The sequence below is a fragment of the Echinococcus granulosus genome (genome assembly GCF_000524195.1).
Source record: "Echinococcus granulosus chromosome Unknown EG_S00009, whole genome shotgun sequence".
Classification (NCBI taxonomy): Eukaryota; Metazoa; Platyhelminthes; class Cestoda; order Cyclophyllidea; family Taeniidae; genus Echinococcus; species Echinococcus granulosus.
Genome location: NW_020170389.1, coordinates 1,212,318 through 1,228,617, shown reverse-complemented (window position 1 = coordinate 1,228,617; position 16,300 = coordinate 1,212,318). Strand labels below are relative to the sequence as shown.

The window sequence follows — 16,300 nt, the reverse complement described above, 5'->3', positions numbered from 1 at the left end:
AATACAGGATCTTAAAATAGGCTCTGAATGAAGCAAATCAAGCACATTCACGAAGTACAAGCTTTGACGAGGTGAGCAACTTAGTGTCAAACTAGAGAATAATAAGTGCTGCAAGTCGGGATATTCTATGAATAACGTTCATTTTGGCAGCTCGATAGATTTTTCATCAATGGTGAAGATCGGAGCGTTTTTATGTGTACTCTTTACACACAAAGTACAATTTGTACTCCCGGGGCAAATTTAATTCAGTTTCGATTTCATTTTCTGTCCATCATTGATTCTTTTTAAGCTTTTTATGAGCGCACTATCAGCCAGTTTTTGAAGTTTTTAACGGAAAAATTACTTGGCACTATCTAATCGTTTTTCGTGTGAAATATTGCTGCTGCTTCAAAGTATTGCTGCTTTAATTTTAGCCTGCGAGCCAGAGTTTGAAGAAAGAAGTGGATGTTTTGAAAAAGGAGCTTGACAAGCGAGACGTCGTAATCACAAAATTGGAAAAAGAATGTGTAGGTTGAGCAGTAATTGTTCAATCGGCTGCTTCCGTGGATTAGATTTTCTACGATAAGATTTCCCAAGCGAATTTAATTAGAAAACGGAAATTTAATCTAAGCCTAATATGTGCCAGGCAAAAAATGACTCTTGGTGTTTCAATCGCTTCAATTTTAATCGGAAACAGTAACCACACGTTGATGAAATCCAGCGAATTGACATGTCTGGAATAAGTGTTTTAAGTTATTTATGTTCTACACACCTTGTAAGCTCACTCGTTTGGTATGTACATACCCTAATTGCATTTCGTGCGCAAGCATTCACAAATGCTGACAAATAGCGTTTTTTTTCTGGGAAAAGCGATCAAAAATGACCTCAAACCGACGCATTTTTACTAACAACTAGAAAGAAAAGCACGTTCGCAAACTGGAAGCTCTTCAAGTGCAGCTGCGCAGATACGAGGAGGAGACGGCAAATATGAACCGTGTGCTGGATGAACAGCGCAAGGGAATAGAGGAAAGGGATCGGCTTGTTAGACAATTACGAGATGAAAGTGTAGGCTTTATTTTTTTTCCCAAGTTGCATCAGCATCTTCCATATTAATCTCATTTTACTGTTTCAAGCTTCTTGAAATTTGAAATAAGAAGGCGGACCTTGTGAGGTAGCCAAAGCCCAAGGGCTACAGTAACTCCACACTGTAACCTAATTTAATCTAAGTGATTTTACAGTCGTCGCCCCACTATCACCAAGGTCAGGGTTGCTTAAACTTGATTAGGAGCTTTTCATTCTTAAAATATTTGGTAGATTTTAAAGGTGGACTTTATTTTCAGTGTTTCGCGAATTCTAAATATTCAAAAGCTTAGTGAATAGTTCATAGCCTATCAAATATATCTGAAGTTCAATAGAAGACAAATTGGACCACTCAACGCCTACGTAACCGAGTCAATGTTGGACTGATGCTTGCTGGTTTTGACCATTACTTCCATAAAAAAGCATTGATGAAATCGTAGCAAGGGTCATCATGCGCATAAAGTGGTGTAAAGGACAATTAATGGTAAGAAATCTTCTTCATAAATAATTAAAAGTAAATAGAAGACGAGTTTGGCCTCGATGATGGCCTTGCATGCCTGCCTAAACGTGAGCTAAGTGCGCAATTCAAATTAGGCGCTTACTGCATGTCAAGAGCAAATTAAAGTAGGCTATTGTAATAATGTGGTCGGTTTATTTCCTTTAAACTAAAAATCAGCATAATATGAAGGTTATTTACCAACAGGTGGACTTAATGGATACAACGTTTCAGATGTACACTATGAATCAAACACTTTACTGGCTCGTTATTCCTGCATATAGTTTGTTTATCTAATGAATAAACGTACTTACGGTGCCTCGAATATATTTTAGGAGTATTTCTGAAAGCATCTTGGATTGCAAACGCATCTTCATACAGTTATTTCTGGTTCGCAATATTTTTGTCCTAAGAAAGTCTTACTAACACCATCCTTGCATATTTCTTTGTAATCATTCCACTTTGTGCATCTAAGACGCGTTCGCATTCATCGGCTTCTGATCTAATAGAAGGTTCCTTGTCGGTACTTTCGAGAAAAGTTTGATTTTCAGCAAAAGAACGGTGGTGCTGCTGAATTGGAGAAGTTACAGGCGGAGCACGCGCGCTGTTCGCAGCAGATTCAGCAGAAGCAACAACAGCTCGAAACACTGATGAAGCAACTTGAACAGCAGGCTGAGGAAATTCTCACCACAAAGTAGGACATTACCTAACTTAGAAAAATAAAGTGGGGCACTTGGAATGCATGTCGTTGGTTTTACGCTTCATTTACACCTACTGTCTAGTTTCTCTACCACAGGTAGCCCATAAGCAGGTACAAATTTCATGCACCTAGTTATAAATGCCTTTTCAAATTTATTCGAAAGTTGCCTTTTGGTTTTAAATAAAATAAATAAATAAATAGGTGCAATTCTGGTGAACTCAACGATGAAACAAAGAAATCCAGGTGCGAATGGTTTGCGCAAAAAGAAACTTTTGAGAATCAAATCCCTTGGGCAATTAACTATCGCTTGAATGCGAGAAAGGCTTCGGTAATTGCGAGACAATCTATGCAAAACCTGAAGTTTATAACTGGCAGTTATCGTAAATGAAATAGATGGGTAGTTGGGTGGACGGATAGGTGAGTAGATGGATAAGCTTCTCATCGTAAACCATCATTTTGCTGCATTATCTGTTATTTATTTGTAATAATTTTGATGCAATTTAATTTCCTTAACGATGTCATGCTAATTCTGAGCTTAATGTCGTTTGAATGATTGATAGCGTCTGCTTTTTCGGGGAACCTTTCACGAAAATCTCCTGTTAACCTCAGCCATTGTAAGGCGTTGTAACGAGCCTGAAATCTCATTTCATCTGCTTTAGCATAAGGCGTACCATAAAACAAGTTAATTTTCCAATTTTCTTGTTTCACGATTTGAAAATCCTCTTCCAAATTACTACTAACTAGGCAAGTGTGTATTTTAGTAAAGGATGTTCCAGTGTTCTAAAACATGATTTTATGCCAACAAATTATTTGTTTGCGTAATAACTCGAACTGTGGTTGTAGAATCGAGGCACTGACAGCTTCACTGTGCGAGAAAGACGCCAACCTTGCGCTGATTCAAACAACTGAACTCCAAAATGTTGCCTCCAACCAGGCCGTCCAAAAACTTAACAACGAGAAAGAGACCATTCAAACACAACTACGGCAACTTGTAAGAGCCACTTGTCTATTACTTTTTCTAATCTCCCGCTTTGAATGGCAGTAATTTGAACCAGCGCTTATTGATTAAAAACTTTGCTTGATAAAATCAAATTTGAGTTGTTTGTATGTGAAAAACTGTGGTCACAGACTTAAATGTTTTTTGGGTTTATCCATCATGTAATCAATTATGTAAAATTGGCTATAGCACTTGTTTTTGTCGATAACGTAAACCACTGATGTTCGGAAAGTTTTTTATTGTTGTCGAGCATCATTAAAACTTTTTAAACTTTGGAATCATAAGAAAAGATGTTTTATTCATTGCAGACCTTGGCACGTGACGCCCTCGCAGAGCAACGAAAGACAATAGGTTAAACGGTACTTATGCATACACATTCAATCCACTGAGATTTCATTTTATACCGTGTCTCCCAAAAATGTTTTAAGGGAGAAAGAACCAGGCATTTGTGTAGTAGATATAATTTGGATTATATTTTACTTTGATTCTTGTCCTCAATAGCGTCTAGTTGTTTTGTGTCTTTTCCTTCCCCAACGACAAGTCTTCTGATATGCTACCGTTTCTTGTACACTTTTGCTCTATCAGATTTTCGAAAGCATTTTAACTATTTAAAGACGTTTATTCATATATGTTGTCCTCTTGAGGCCGTTATGTTGTGTGCAATAATGATTCATTGTTGGTTGGTCCTTGCTTTCTCAGTACCCCTATGGAAGGAGATTAATTGTAGACAATTATCTTGGAAATCCACTTTTCCCAGTCAATTAATTCGCAAACTCCTGTTTGAATCTCGTTTCTTCCAAGGACTTTGACCCCATCCGCGGTAATATGGCAGCCATAAGGATCTAAAGCAACAAAAACCACATAAATTACAAAACTCTACGTCAAATGTTGGGCAAAAGTTGGAGTACTAGGCAACTGTCTACAGAATTTTTCACTAAAATTTTTAAAATTTAACACTTTTACCAATATTTTGATAAAATTTTTGATAAAACTTGAAATAGAGTTTGAAGCAAGGGTTTTTATATCGCCTTGGCAATTACCCCTTTTAAATGACTTGCAAATTTTGTGGACTAATTTAATGTGTATCATAATCGGGAGTGACTAATCTGACAAAGCCGACTCATAACACGCAATTTAGTGTTTCTTCAGTCTAGACGAGAACCGCAAAATCCAGCTACCGTACCTGTGGCAGTCGCTTTACAGCGAGAGTCCATGTTTTTACCATGAACGAAGTCTTTAAACATTTGTTTCAGTTCACGTTTAAAATTTTGGAAACGCTTTTTGCGAGGAGTATCTCTAGATCCTGATTTTCGTGATCCAATTCTTTTTCCCGTCAAAATCATCATGTCAAGGGCATGGAAAGCAAACCGTTTAGGAGGTGGTGTGGACTTTCCCATGAATCGTGGGCCAGGGGCATAGGGCACGACGAGGTCGGATGGTTCATCGAGAAGAACCTTGTAAAAGATGCCCTTCGAAGCATTAAGCTTTGATACAATCCACGACTGAGGGCAGGAAAAACGAAGCAGACTCAGCAATTCTAGGTGGAACTCCTGTCTGCTTCGACGAATTGCTTTAGACCTCGTATGTGAGAGCTCCTTCCTCCATGCCACACCTAGTAGATGTTTTAAGCCCTGGAGGCTATATGATGATGGTCGTTTAAAGCGATACAACATTTCCGCGAACTGTTCTATCTGTTCGTCATCTGCCTGATTCATCCAAGGGTCATCCATATCTGGCCAACCTTCCAATTCATTTGACATGGACGAAAAAACCAGGCGTACTGGTTTTTCATCTGAATCGAAAAATCTATTTATCACTACCTTGGTGGTTTTGAAATGTTTCGCAATGGGTGTTCTTCCCTCCGCACTTGTTTCATTGATTATTAGAATTTGTATAATTCGTTCTAACAAAGAACAGGGGTAAAGCTCTAAACTTGGCTTTAATCTTGGCCTTCTTATTAGCTTGGACTGACTACCGTTATTTTGTTCTTAATGGACAGATTTTGATTTCTATTTTAATGAGCTTTAAGATGAGGATTTTTCAAAATCATGAATAGTTATTGCGATGGAATAATAGATGAACTTTGATTGATGCACTTCTGTTTTTCAGTAAAGAATATGTAAATCACAAGAGGAATTAGAATGCTCTAAAACTTGTAATGTTATTTAGGCTACTAAAGAATGCGGCTAAACTATTTTATGATGTATTCTCTTCGTTCAGACCATACAAGAAATAGTCTATTCATTAAATGTATTCAATCCTGGAGAGATAATTGATCAACTACCTTTGTGTAATAGTGATTTTAGATTAGAATAAGCAAATGTAAATGAGGAAATTAATAAAACTTTAGGTTATGTCACATTGTATGTCATACCAAGATCCAAAATTCGTTTGATTTCCTCTGGCGTCCAATATCTTGGAGGTGGAATGGCACCTGAACCGGATTCAGCGGAAATCCAACTTAACCCGCCACTTTCATTATTGCTTCCCACTAATCCACCAATCATATTTCCATCATCTAAAAGACCTGAAAGTAATGAGTTGAAAACCGCTATTGGAACATTTGCCAGCTTTTTTCTCAGTTCTCCCAGGGGACATGATTTGGAAACAGTTCCTGGTATTCCAGTGATGCAATGTGTACCAATATAGTGGCTAACGATATCAGTAAAAGCTCGCTCCACCATGCTCCTGTTAACATCGTTGTCACGGTTGCTCTTCCAGTGAACAGCTCCGCTGGTAAGCCAGGCCTGGTGGAATAACTCTTCCTTCTTCGCTTTCATATAAAGCAAAGCCAGTGTACTTGTGGCTCCGGAACCCCATCCTAAAACTGTTATGCGTTTGGGATCTCCACCAAATTGTTTCACATGTTGTTTTATCCACCGAAGGCCCATCAACTGGTCGTGTAGAGCAAAGTTTTCAATTGAAAGTTGATACTTTGTTGTGTCACTTGCATTGGGAGCTGTGAGATTGTAGAAGAAACCCGCAAGACCCAGGCGATAGTGCAGATACACCCAGACCGCGTCAGTGTCACGAACCGCTTCATCAGTAGGCCAGAAGGCAACATATTGGTGATGTGGTGGCATCAGAGGCTCTGTAAAAAACTGGAATCCAGCAATCAGTACAATCACTGGCTTAAGAACTCCGCCATAAAGCGGCGTGGTTATATCGACCTGTAGACACCGCTCCTGCTGAAAGAGAGCATAAGAATTGTTCAAATCCACTTGTCTTCCTGGAATGGGTTGACTGCACGTACCAACAGGACGTGCTCTGCCCAAATTGCACGTCCATCGACTGCGTTGAAAGCTACATCGATCATGTTGGGCCAAAATACAGCCTTCAATGCCCTCTATCTCCCGGGGCATTTGCCATCGTAAAACTGGCATTCCATCTTCTACCTGCAGATATTGTCGCAACACATCCAATGTCTGTTCGTCTGGTTTTGCTAGAGGTGGGATAGAATACGGAACGCCAAAAAATCGAAGCACCGTATAATCAGAATTCCAGGAGCCTACAAGAGTAGCGCAGTCAGTGGATGCATTCGGTGGAGGCTTGGGAAAATCAGAAAGTAGGATATAGGCTACTATAAAGTGAATAATGACACCTAGTAAAGAAAATGCGATGAGATAGAGCAAAATTTTGTCCAATGGTCGGTGGCACACCACGACAATTCCTGGAGGCTCCACGTGAGGACGACCATATTGGAAAAATTCTTCGGGATCTAGGCGCTTGCGATATTCAATCACTCTAACTCTGCTACAGGCCATGTCGATTTCGATCGATTTGTCTGCCGCTTTTATGGCTTTTTTGGTCTATATTTATGGATAATCCGATAAATCAGCGGGAAAATTAAATTACATTTAAATGGATAAATTAGCATGCTTCTGAGGTGATTCACTAAGAAAGGGAAAGATTAAACCCTTAATACACGTAATAGCCTTTATTTCTTGTAAGCTTGCACATGAATTATTTTAACTACAAGTTAGTGTTTAAGAATGCAATGTATTTTCATGTAGGACGTTTTAATGATATGTACGAATTGGATTTCATGGAGTTTTGAAGCATTCCAAATAAAAAACAGACAAGTAGGCATTAATAATAGATATACTGAAGAGGGTTATTTCAAGATCACAATTATTCGGGGTAAGGGAAAATGAATTTAAATTATGAAGAGTTGATTTGAACATTTATTGTTTGATTTGTATCTACCTTAGTCGGTTTTGTTATTGCTTTTACCAAAAACAGCTTAACTTACCCGACTTTAAGTATTAGAGTTTTAAACAGACTATAAAAGAAGTATAATTGCGTCTTATTTTCAGAAATAACACGCCGAGTTCTGATCTTCTTCAGTTACGCAACGGAACGTTGGTAGTTAATGGGTTTGTTGCAACCAATTCATTGACCACATTCGATACTGGAGTTCCAAACTGGTCTGCTTTCGGATAGGTATGGAAATGAGCTACCGTCAGCGTGGAAATTAGGCACAAAATAAAGAGGATTAGAAATGACACATGTGTCGAACGATCCCTTTAGACTTCATTGAATTAAACGTCGTGCGCAGATGACTCACCGCGTATGAGTTGTATAATATTTTATTACCAAGACTAATCACCAAAACAAGCTCATTATCCCCTATTTTATCACGTCGAGTCCCAAAGTGTCAACACACCCGCTCAGCTTGTGAGCTCACACGCAAGTGTGGCTCAAGTGAGAGTGTATCAAAAGGCGAGATCCATATCTTCAAGTCCATCGGTTCTTTTCAATAATGGAAGAGGAGACAACTTTCCCAATCTGATTTACATTGATGGTTAAAACGTAAAGCAGTAAAGTAAACCTTTAAATACATGATTTTTATCACAGGGAAATAATAACATAAAGACTCTGAATTCACGGAATTCACCTGAAACAGTACCCGTTGAAGACGCTATTATCATAAATATGTCTGGCGTCATAATCAAACGCTAGTTCTTTTTCAAAATATGATAAAAATAGGTAACTTTTTACAGATTTCGATCTCCAAAGCTAGAATCTTGCTTTCTAACAATAATGTATCATACGCGCCATAGTTAATGATCGGAAGTTAATAGTCCACAAAACCACCATGCTTCTGAAAATGATAAGGCACTAATAACTTAGATTTTAGGGTAGCTTTTCATTCAAAATGATATACCTCAGTGTTGGTTGGTCTGCTATTTCAGACATGAAAGGGCTTTGCTAGTCATACCGTCTCTCCCCTTCAGGAGGGGTTAGAGGGCTGGGAGTTTATGGAGGTGCGTTTGCGTGCTGACAATTATCATAGCTGCGGGTTTTGCGTTTGGTCGGGCAAATCGAGCGAACCATTGGCCCTGCTCAAGTGAGCCAACCACTAGTAACCTCGGATGAGATTGCAGCTAAAACGAAAATGGCGGCACTGCAAACTTGCAAGCAGATCAAATAGGAACACGCAAATGGTACGTGTGAACTTTGACATGCCTTCCTCCTAAAAAACCAATCTCTTTGTAAGTGATAAGGTGGAGCATGTTTAGTGGGAAATCACGATATTTCCCATACATAGTAGGAATACAATGAATATGAACTGTCTAAGATATATCATGGTAGAGTTTTCTTAGACAATGATTATTTTCGAAAGAGTAGATTCAGTCACAAGTATTAGTAGCTAATTGGTGTTTTTTCAATTAATGAACGAATTTTTTTGATTTTCAATTTGCTTTTGTTCTTAATACTTCAATAGAACCTTGCTTCATCAAATCTCCTTAGCATACCTATTTGTGTCTGCTTATACATAGTTTGTTTTTAAAAAAACTATCCCAATTACTTCCGGGTAAAATGAGTTCTCCAAAACAGTCACCTTATCATTATAATAAAGCAAAGCGCTAAAATACTGGTATTTTATAGAAAATCTTGATAAAATATTTTTCAAAATGTGTGGCTGTTGCGTAAATACATAACATTTTTATTTTTGTTATTACCTTTACTTAACTGTCAAAACTAACTCATGTTTTTGAAATTTTATGTAACAAAATATGGCCTATTTTTTATGGTCCGTGTTTCCCTTACGTATTTCAGCAGAGAGTTCTGTACTTTACGCCTAGATTCCTAAAGCCGAATTGCATTAGCTAGTAGTTTTACGCCATACGAAATGTTGATTCTTCATTGTCTAGTGAGGATTATGCTACTGAGCGAATGAAAGTAAACATTTTAGGTAATGTTTTAATAAAGGGCAGATCCACCACGGTGAGCATTATCGCTGGGATCTAATAAAACGAAAACGAGTGATAAGTTCTGGTATGTGTTTTTCTTCCTAAGCGATGGATACAGTGTCTGCATTGAATTCAAGTAATTCAACATCGGCCAAATTCGATACCAGCTTCGCGTGGTTCCTCGCCTTCATGCTCGTGACAGTCTTCCTCCTCTTCGTCCTCCTAACTGTGATTTGCATCCTCGCCTACTTTGTCTACCGACTGCGCCGACAATCGGCATGTCTTCCATCTGGTCTTGATGCCGATGGGGACGTAATCTACGGCTTCTCCAACAAACATGCTGAGTTCATAGAATGCCGGAGCAGTGTCCCAGCCAGTAATGCCTCACTCACAGATCCCTGGAACACACGCTTGGGAAGGAGTGTGGAGTACTGCGACTGCCACCTCTTGCACAGAGAAGAGTTTGAGCGCCGACGAGATAACCTTTTGAGACGAGGAGTTCAATTTCACACTTATCCCAAGGTCGGAGTTCCTGTGACGCACAATGGATGGATGCAAAGGGTGCTCTCGCAACCAGGTACTCTGCATTTTCACCAAAGTCGGGTCTTCTCAATGCACGAGGAGCAGAGAAGACCCAGAGTTCCGAGGAATAAAATGGTGGAGCGACTACTTATGGAGGCAGTTCAACAAGAAGTGAATCTCACATGGCCTAAGTAGTTCATGAACACTTCATTGCTATTAGACTTGTTAATAAATATGTTCATTATCGTGTTAATGGTAAAGTTGGGTATTGGTCAGTTTTCAATATGTGCCTAATGTTCAGCACAAAGGAGCAATTTATGCGTTTTGCATAGATGTTTGCAATGTTTGTTAAAATGCGCTTTCTAGCAAGTAAAATTTGGACATTTGTCTTATTGACCCATTTTAGGCTCCAGCGCTCTTTCTTGCAGTTATAATTACATCATTAATATTCACTTCTAATCCTTTGCCTGCAAATATGTCAAGGATTCGATACACTAGATGTGTCTAACTTTATTCTTCTACTGATAAAACCCAAGTAGTTCAAAAATTTGATTGTGTAAATTGACATATTTCTTTAAGGGACATAAAAATAGCAGTCAGCCGAATGACTGTGGTTATGAAATGTAGTTACAGTAGGACAGCTGAAAAGTCTGCAGTGTAGAAGTAGCGTATTTTTTTAGTAAGTTCTTTAGTCGAAAACGAATGCACCACATTCTTAAAGTAAGCATTTATCATTTTCAAATAAAGTGTTGAAAGCAAAAAGCGGAATCATTCATGAATATGCGGACATCCATATGTGTATGATCCAGTAAAATTACAAGCGCACAAGTTGGAATGCACACAATCGGGCATTGTTGGGTCGAATCCGGGATATTCAAACACTATTCCTATGTTAGTGAGAGCAGTAGGAAACATATGACCTTCGATTTCCCGCGTAAAACGTGGAATAGAATAATTAGCAGCTGGATTGCCTATTAATTTCATTTCCAGAAATAGTCCTGAATAAATTATATTAGCGTACTAAAGCAGACGCACCTGCTGTATTTCGTGGGGGCAATCTTACTGACCTATTTGGTTCTAATGGACCCAGATTAAGTAGATTACGAATTGATGAAGTGATTACCTAATATCGGATCATTTTAAATCAGGGGTACTTTTATATCCTTGAATTTTTGAATGCCCATTTTGGGTAATGTAGAGGCATCTACTAAAATTAGCCTTTTACCATCAATATGATTTTTCGTGAAACATTCCTAGCCTTCACTTTGCTTTAATTAAGAAGATTACCCTGTAATATGAATATCCCAGACCTTTGATCCACCCAGCTACTCTTTCTTCACTCCAGTAATACGCTTCAGGTATTTCTCCCAGCATGTTTCAAAAATGGTTGAGATATGGCATCCTAACGACTGTGTAGCTAAAATGACAGTTGACTTAGCCAAACAAAATTGCCAAGGTTGAAGGAAGGACAGAATTAAAATAGGTATTTGTGTAATATTAAGATTTTCACTTCAGCCTATTTTGTTGTTGCTGTATTCATAATTTAAATGAAATGGTTTTTAAATTTATGCTGTATGTAAAATTTTTTTCAAAAAATATTCATAAGACATGTTTTAACATTCTCTACCTTATTTGTAAGAATGTGTGTAAGCTAATGATGTGGCATTTTTGGGAATTCAGTCAATTGCGATACGTTTTTACTTTTCATTCAATGCAAAATGATCACTTTAGCGTCGAAAATATTAAAATTTCCTCAAACATTTTCCCCGTCCCCAATCTCTCATTTTTACTAACAACCGTGTAATACGATAGTGGTTTATCCCTCGATTCCGGTGAAGCGCCACTTTTGTACTTTGAATTAGCCCCCTTGTACCTCGCTGGGTGGGCTGGCCTTTTAGGCCAAGCCAATAGCCCAGGCACCTTCTCTGCGCTGAATATATATTCTGCCCCAGTATTGTGTCTTCTTTCGTCTTCAGGGAGTCTCAGGACGCTACAACCGTATATAATAAGTTGATCTCCAATGTCCATCTTGCTTTCTGGTAAATTGTATTTGCCTTCTCCTTTGACTGCCGCAGTTCTAGTAACACCAATACCATTGATACGAACCTGTCGTTTTCAAAAAATATTGGAAATAGTGCTGTAAAATTCGGTTCTTACTACCAGTGGTCACTTTTATGAAACGGATGCATGCGAATCTCTGTAATAGAGTGTGCGCTATGTACAAGACAACTTCCTGCTGTGTAACTGTAGGACGGGGCTCGTAGATTCCCTCCTCCCTGGCCCTCATACTCTAAGAACAACCGGGCCCATCTGGTTTTGTCGCATTTATTGCGTAAAGTAAATGGGGGAGTGAGTACAAGTTTAGGAAGGTTTGGGCACTGAACTTTTCTCCAGGTTGTGGTATGTTAACTACTCCTCAGTCACAAGGTTCAATTCACCTGCCCGATTCCTCTTTGGAAGGAACATTTTTAAACAACGCAAGTATTACGTAAAGTCTGTTTATCAATCAAGCAAGCAGTATATATCAAACTCAAGTTCACATTGACTTTTCGATCATATTTCTTTTGTCAAATAACTTATTATTCACACGCAGAAATGTTATTCATATTCGGGGAAGAATACGTGTTCGATTTGCTATGGCTAATCGTCTGTTTTCCCATCCACATTATCATAGCCACAGCTGCCTTATGAAAAAGTCTGGATTAAAATGACATTCTAAGATGAATTTCTATCTCCGATAAATATAGATAGTAGGATCTGCGTCTTTGGTATATTGAATGCTTCATGTTTAATTTTATTTTTGTCCTTGTGTTAATATGAACAGGCAATAATAGAGAAATCATCTCCGAATTTCGGGGCTTTAATCGTTTTATGATCAGGCAAGAAACCCACATATGAATAGCTAAAAAACTAGTTTAGCTGAATATGTCATCATATTGAGAGTATTTCATCCGCCTTGCCTAATAAAATTCACTGTCGGGCATTTTGACTGAATGACGGTGTTTACTCCTACCTGTGTATTAATGCCTTTCCCGATAAAGGTCGTCCAGCGATCGCATAAATAACCTCTTTGTAGCACAAATTGGTGGAATTTTTGGAGGAGCGGCTGTGCTATCTGCGCCTGTGGCTATGACGTTTACACTTAATCTTTCCGCCTTAAAGGAGATAAATAGTTAAGCAAAAGGAGGGCTACAAGCCTGTAAATGCACTGACACTTAAATTGGCACAACCTCTGCATGAAAGTTGGTCTTATTCTTTATTTGCGATTAATTGAAATGAAAAAAATATATTTGACGTTATTGCTTGAAACGTGGAATAACTTCAAACCTCTGCACACCTTGTAAAAAAACAATAGTTTACTAAACCTGGGATTGTAGGTTAGCGACAGAAATTGCGTGTTTAAAGTGTAATCACACTGACAGTGAGACGCGCCTCAGGTCAGGCCTAAAGCTACACGTTTAGACATGTTTTCAAAGGGGAAAAATCTATCAAAAGTGACCCCCTGGCTTAAGGTGCGAATGAAGCGCTTCTGTAGGGTGACCGCTTGGCATATAAGTAACTGCTCAGTCTCCTCACTAGATATCATACTGCAACGGGAAAATTGATGGAAAGAAAAAGCAAAAGTTGATATCTAGTTTGCGAACCCGACTGATATTTTTATTGCTAAACTCAATGAAAGACAGCACTTGATTGCCTGATTTCAATCCAATACACAGGTAAACAAGAATTTGCCATGTTGGCACGACTAATTTTTTCCATTTACGGGTTGTATGCAAGTCGCAAACTCCAATGCTCACAGAAAGAAAGAAGGAATCGATCCGGACTCAGTAATTTTGTCATTAATAATTTGGGCTTATTTGTATTTCGGACAATGTAAAAAGAAAAGGAAAGTATGTTTTTGGAAGCTTCCTGATAAATGGTCTTGAAATTTTCTCATTTTACTTGTACCGTAAAACTGTAGTGATAGAGCATTTACAATATCTTAAAAACGACAAAAAGTGTTTGGATGTGAGTGATTATAAGGTGATTAGTGTAATAGACTCGGTATCTCTTTTTCACCTCTGTCTCCATAAGCATGGACGCGGAAGTGCTATTTGGAGTAGCGACAAATAAAGGGGTACAGATGTCACGGTTTGTGTTCATAGTATGTTCCCTCTTCTTTCTCCTCCTCCTCCTTGAGGGCCGATGGCTTTCGATTCGTCACAAGTTTCGTATGCACTGACCGCCTCTCGTCTAAAGGGTACATCGAAAGAAATGTAATAGCACTACCATTAACAAATTCGTAAGGCTTGTGAGTGAATTTGTTCTCAATGTTGGTTACGGGACTTGGATCAAATATATGAGCCAAATAAATCGTTTATGATTAATTTTACTCCCTAATTTTGTGGTTCATTATTGCTAGTAATAAAAAACGACGATCCGTATTCCATGCGATTTAACAAATCGAGTCAGAAACTTTGCCAAATTGTGTAATTGCCTTACCAATTGCATTCATAAAATACTTTTTTAAAATCCAAACAAGCTGACGGATTATTATTATCGTTTAAACTGAAGCCTTTCTGTAAAGTGAGGTTCACTGATGCCACAGTCGCGGTGTACAAATACTGTAACAAAAGATGAGGCTTTATCACAACCAGTGAATTGCAATGTCACCCTCCTTAGCAGCGCTACCCTTGCAAGCTGGCCAAATGACCTTACACGATGCCCGAAGATAAACAAGCGAGGTTCAGTTAGAGATTTCGAAAAAAACCTGGGTGGCCGCTACCAGTACTTTTTATGAACCTACAAACATGCTCAATCCTGTTGACTGTCAAATTAAAAGAATATAATTTTATAGGCGTGGTGACGCACCCTAAATAAATAAAATAAACTCTAGCAACTGACAGACATGAGACACCTTTGTCAAATATTAGTCCCAAATCTAGTGATGAAATATACTGCTGTCACTTTCATTCCTCATCGTAAATGGGTATAATTTTGCTTGACACGATCTTAAAGTAAGTCTGGTTAGGATCCCGCATTTTACGAATGGAGAGGCAAAACTTGCTAGCTCATTTGTCCCCAGGTACCTAATTAATGAGTTGTTTGAAACTACACACATAACCTTATGGATACAAGCTTTGTACAATGGATGCTACTTTGGAATGCAGTAGCAGATGGGATTGTTCCACAATTTTCCTTATCGATCTAAATACATTATGCATCACTTTGGTAAAATTTTGAAATACTTTTGAAACTTATCAAAAGAATAATTCAGTTTGATGTAAGCAATGTATAATGCTCTTGCGTCACCAGTTGGTTGTTATTTCACAAAGACGCCGATTATGCATTCGGCGATGTGGATTCTTTGTCAATGCAACGACATTTACTACCGTTTGGCAATTGTATAGCTGCCCTAGAAGTGGCAATTATTTACAGTACCTTTATAGAAACAATGGAGGGGTGGTGTTGAATATTAAATCAAAAACAGTATTATTAAAACACGTAAAAGCCCACAATTCCAAAGAATAAATTTAGCCATATTATAGCTCCTCGAGACTTCCCTGAAAACGAAAGAATATGTAGAATATGCATTGTCGACATGCAGAAGGGATTGGACTACTGGAATGAGCCGGTGGCCAGGCAGCCCAGCCTAGGTACGGTGGCAGAGCCATTAAGTGGCCCGTTACTGAAACCTAGTTAGACAAACAGTTAACGGATTGCATATATTTTATGCAGAATTCTCAGAAAATACATTTTAGTACGAAAAATGCCCTTTAATAGAAACAGGATTTGACAGTTTAGTCTACTAGCTGACTAAGAAAATGTGTTCCTACACTTGTGACAGATATTTAGAAGGTAAGCTTATTTACTCGTTACTTATTTCGTTCATGATGAGGTGTTGCGTGTAAAACAGTTATATTTGCCAAGATCTTTTACTTTGCTCTTGCAGAACCCCGGTTAGTCTCCGCGCTATCCATGTTTAAAATCCTGATCTCTCTCGGGGTTCGGGGCACTCCAATGGCGCAACACTAGGCTAATCCTATACCACTGAGCAAATGGGAGCCTTTGAAGTGCGAAATCGGGGAGAGGTTAATTGTGAAAGAAAAAAAGCCGAAATTCCGTGTAGGAATTCCGTTATTTCTTCTTTTGCTGGAGATCTCCGAAGCATGCATCAATAGGATTGTTCATTAGTAAAGGTTAAAGTACACCAACCAGTACAAGTCATAGGACTGTGATTACGACATCATGGTCACCTGCTCCAAATACATTTTGTTTTATAATTTTCCTTCTTTGACAAATGACCACGAATTGTAGTCTATAACTGCAATATTTGCGAGTGTAGTGTA

General features: G+C 38.5%; 3 protein-coding genes across 3 annotated transcripts in view; 2 read left to right on the top strand and 1 right to left on the bottom strand. All coding sequences in view use genetic code 11, as the record gives it.

The window, feature by feature from the left end:
* The window catches only part of EGR_02144 (ELKS/RAB6-interacting/CAST family member), a gene marked incomplete at both ends in the record, with an annotated part of 24,207 nt that extends 21,954 nt beyond the window's left edge, over positions 1–2,253 (top strand). Inside the window, 2 exons of the mRNA XM_024491393.1 lie at positions 414–506; positions 2,107–2,253. Coding sequence (XP_024354246.1) covers positions 414–506; positions 2,107–2,253 — 240 coding nt within the window. The remainder of the gene's footprint in view (positions 1–413; positions 507–2,106) is intronic.
* Positions 2,254–2,726: 473 nt separating this feature from the next.
* Positions 2,727–7,016, bottom strand: EGR_02143 (Phenmedipham hydrolase; the record flags this gene model as incomplete). The annotated part of the gene is made up of 5 exons (XM_024491392.1): positions 2,727–3,035; positions 4,216–4,322; positions 4,475–5,155; positions 5,537–5,596; positions 5,627–7,016. 5 exons carry the CDS (start codon positions 7,014–7,016, stop codon positions 2,727–2,729), a joined length of 2,547 nt encoding a protein of 848 aa, XP_024354245.1.
* A 2,541-nt stretch (positions 7,017–9,557) lies between these two features.
* On the top strand, positions 9,558–11,985 carry EGR_02142 (hypothetical protein; the record flags this gene model as incomplete). Its single annotated transcript, XM_024491391.1, has 2 exons — positions 9,558–10,026; positions 11,834–11,985. 2 exons carry the CDS (start codon positions 9,558–9,560, stop codon positions 11,983–11,985), a joined length of 621 nt encoding a protein of 206 aa, XP_024354244.1.
* Between the last annotated feature and the right edge of the window lie 4,315 nt (positions 11,986–16,300).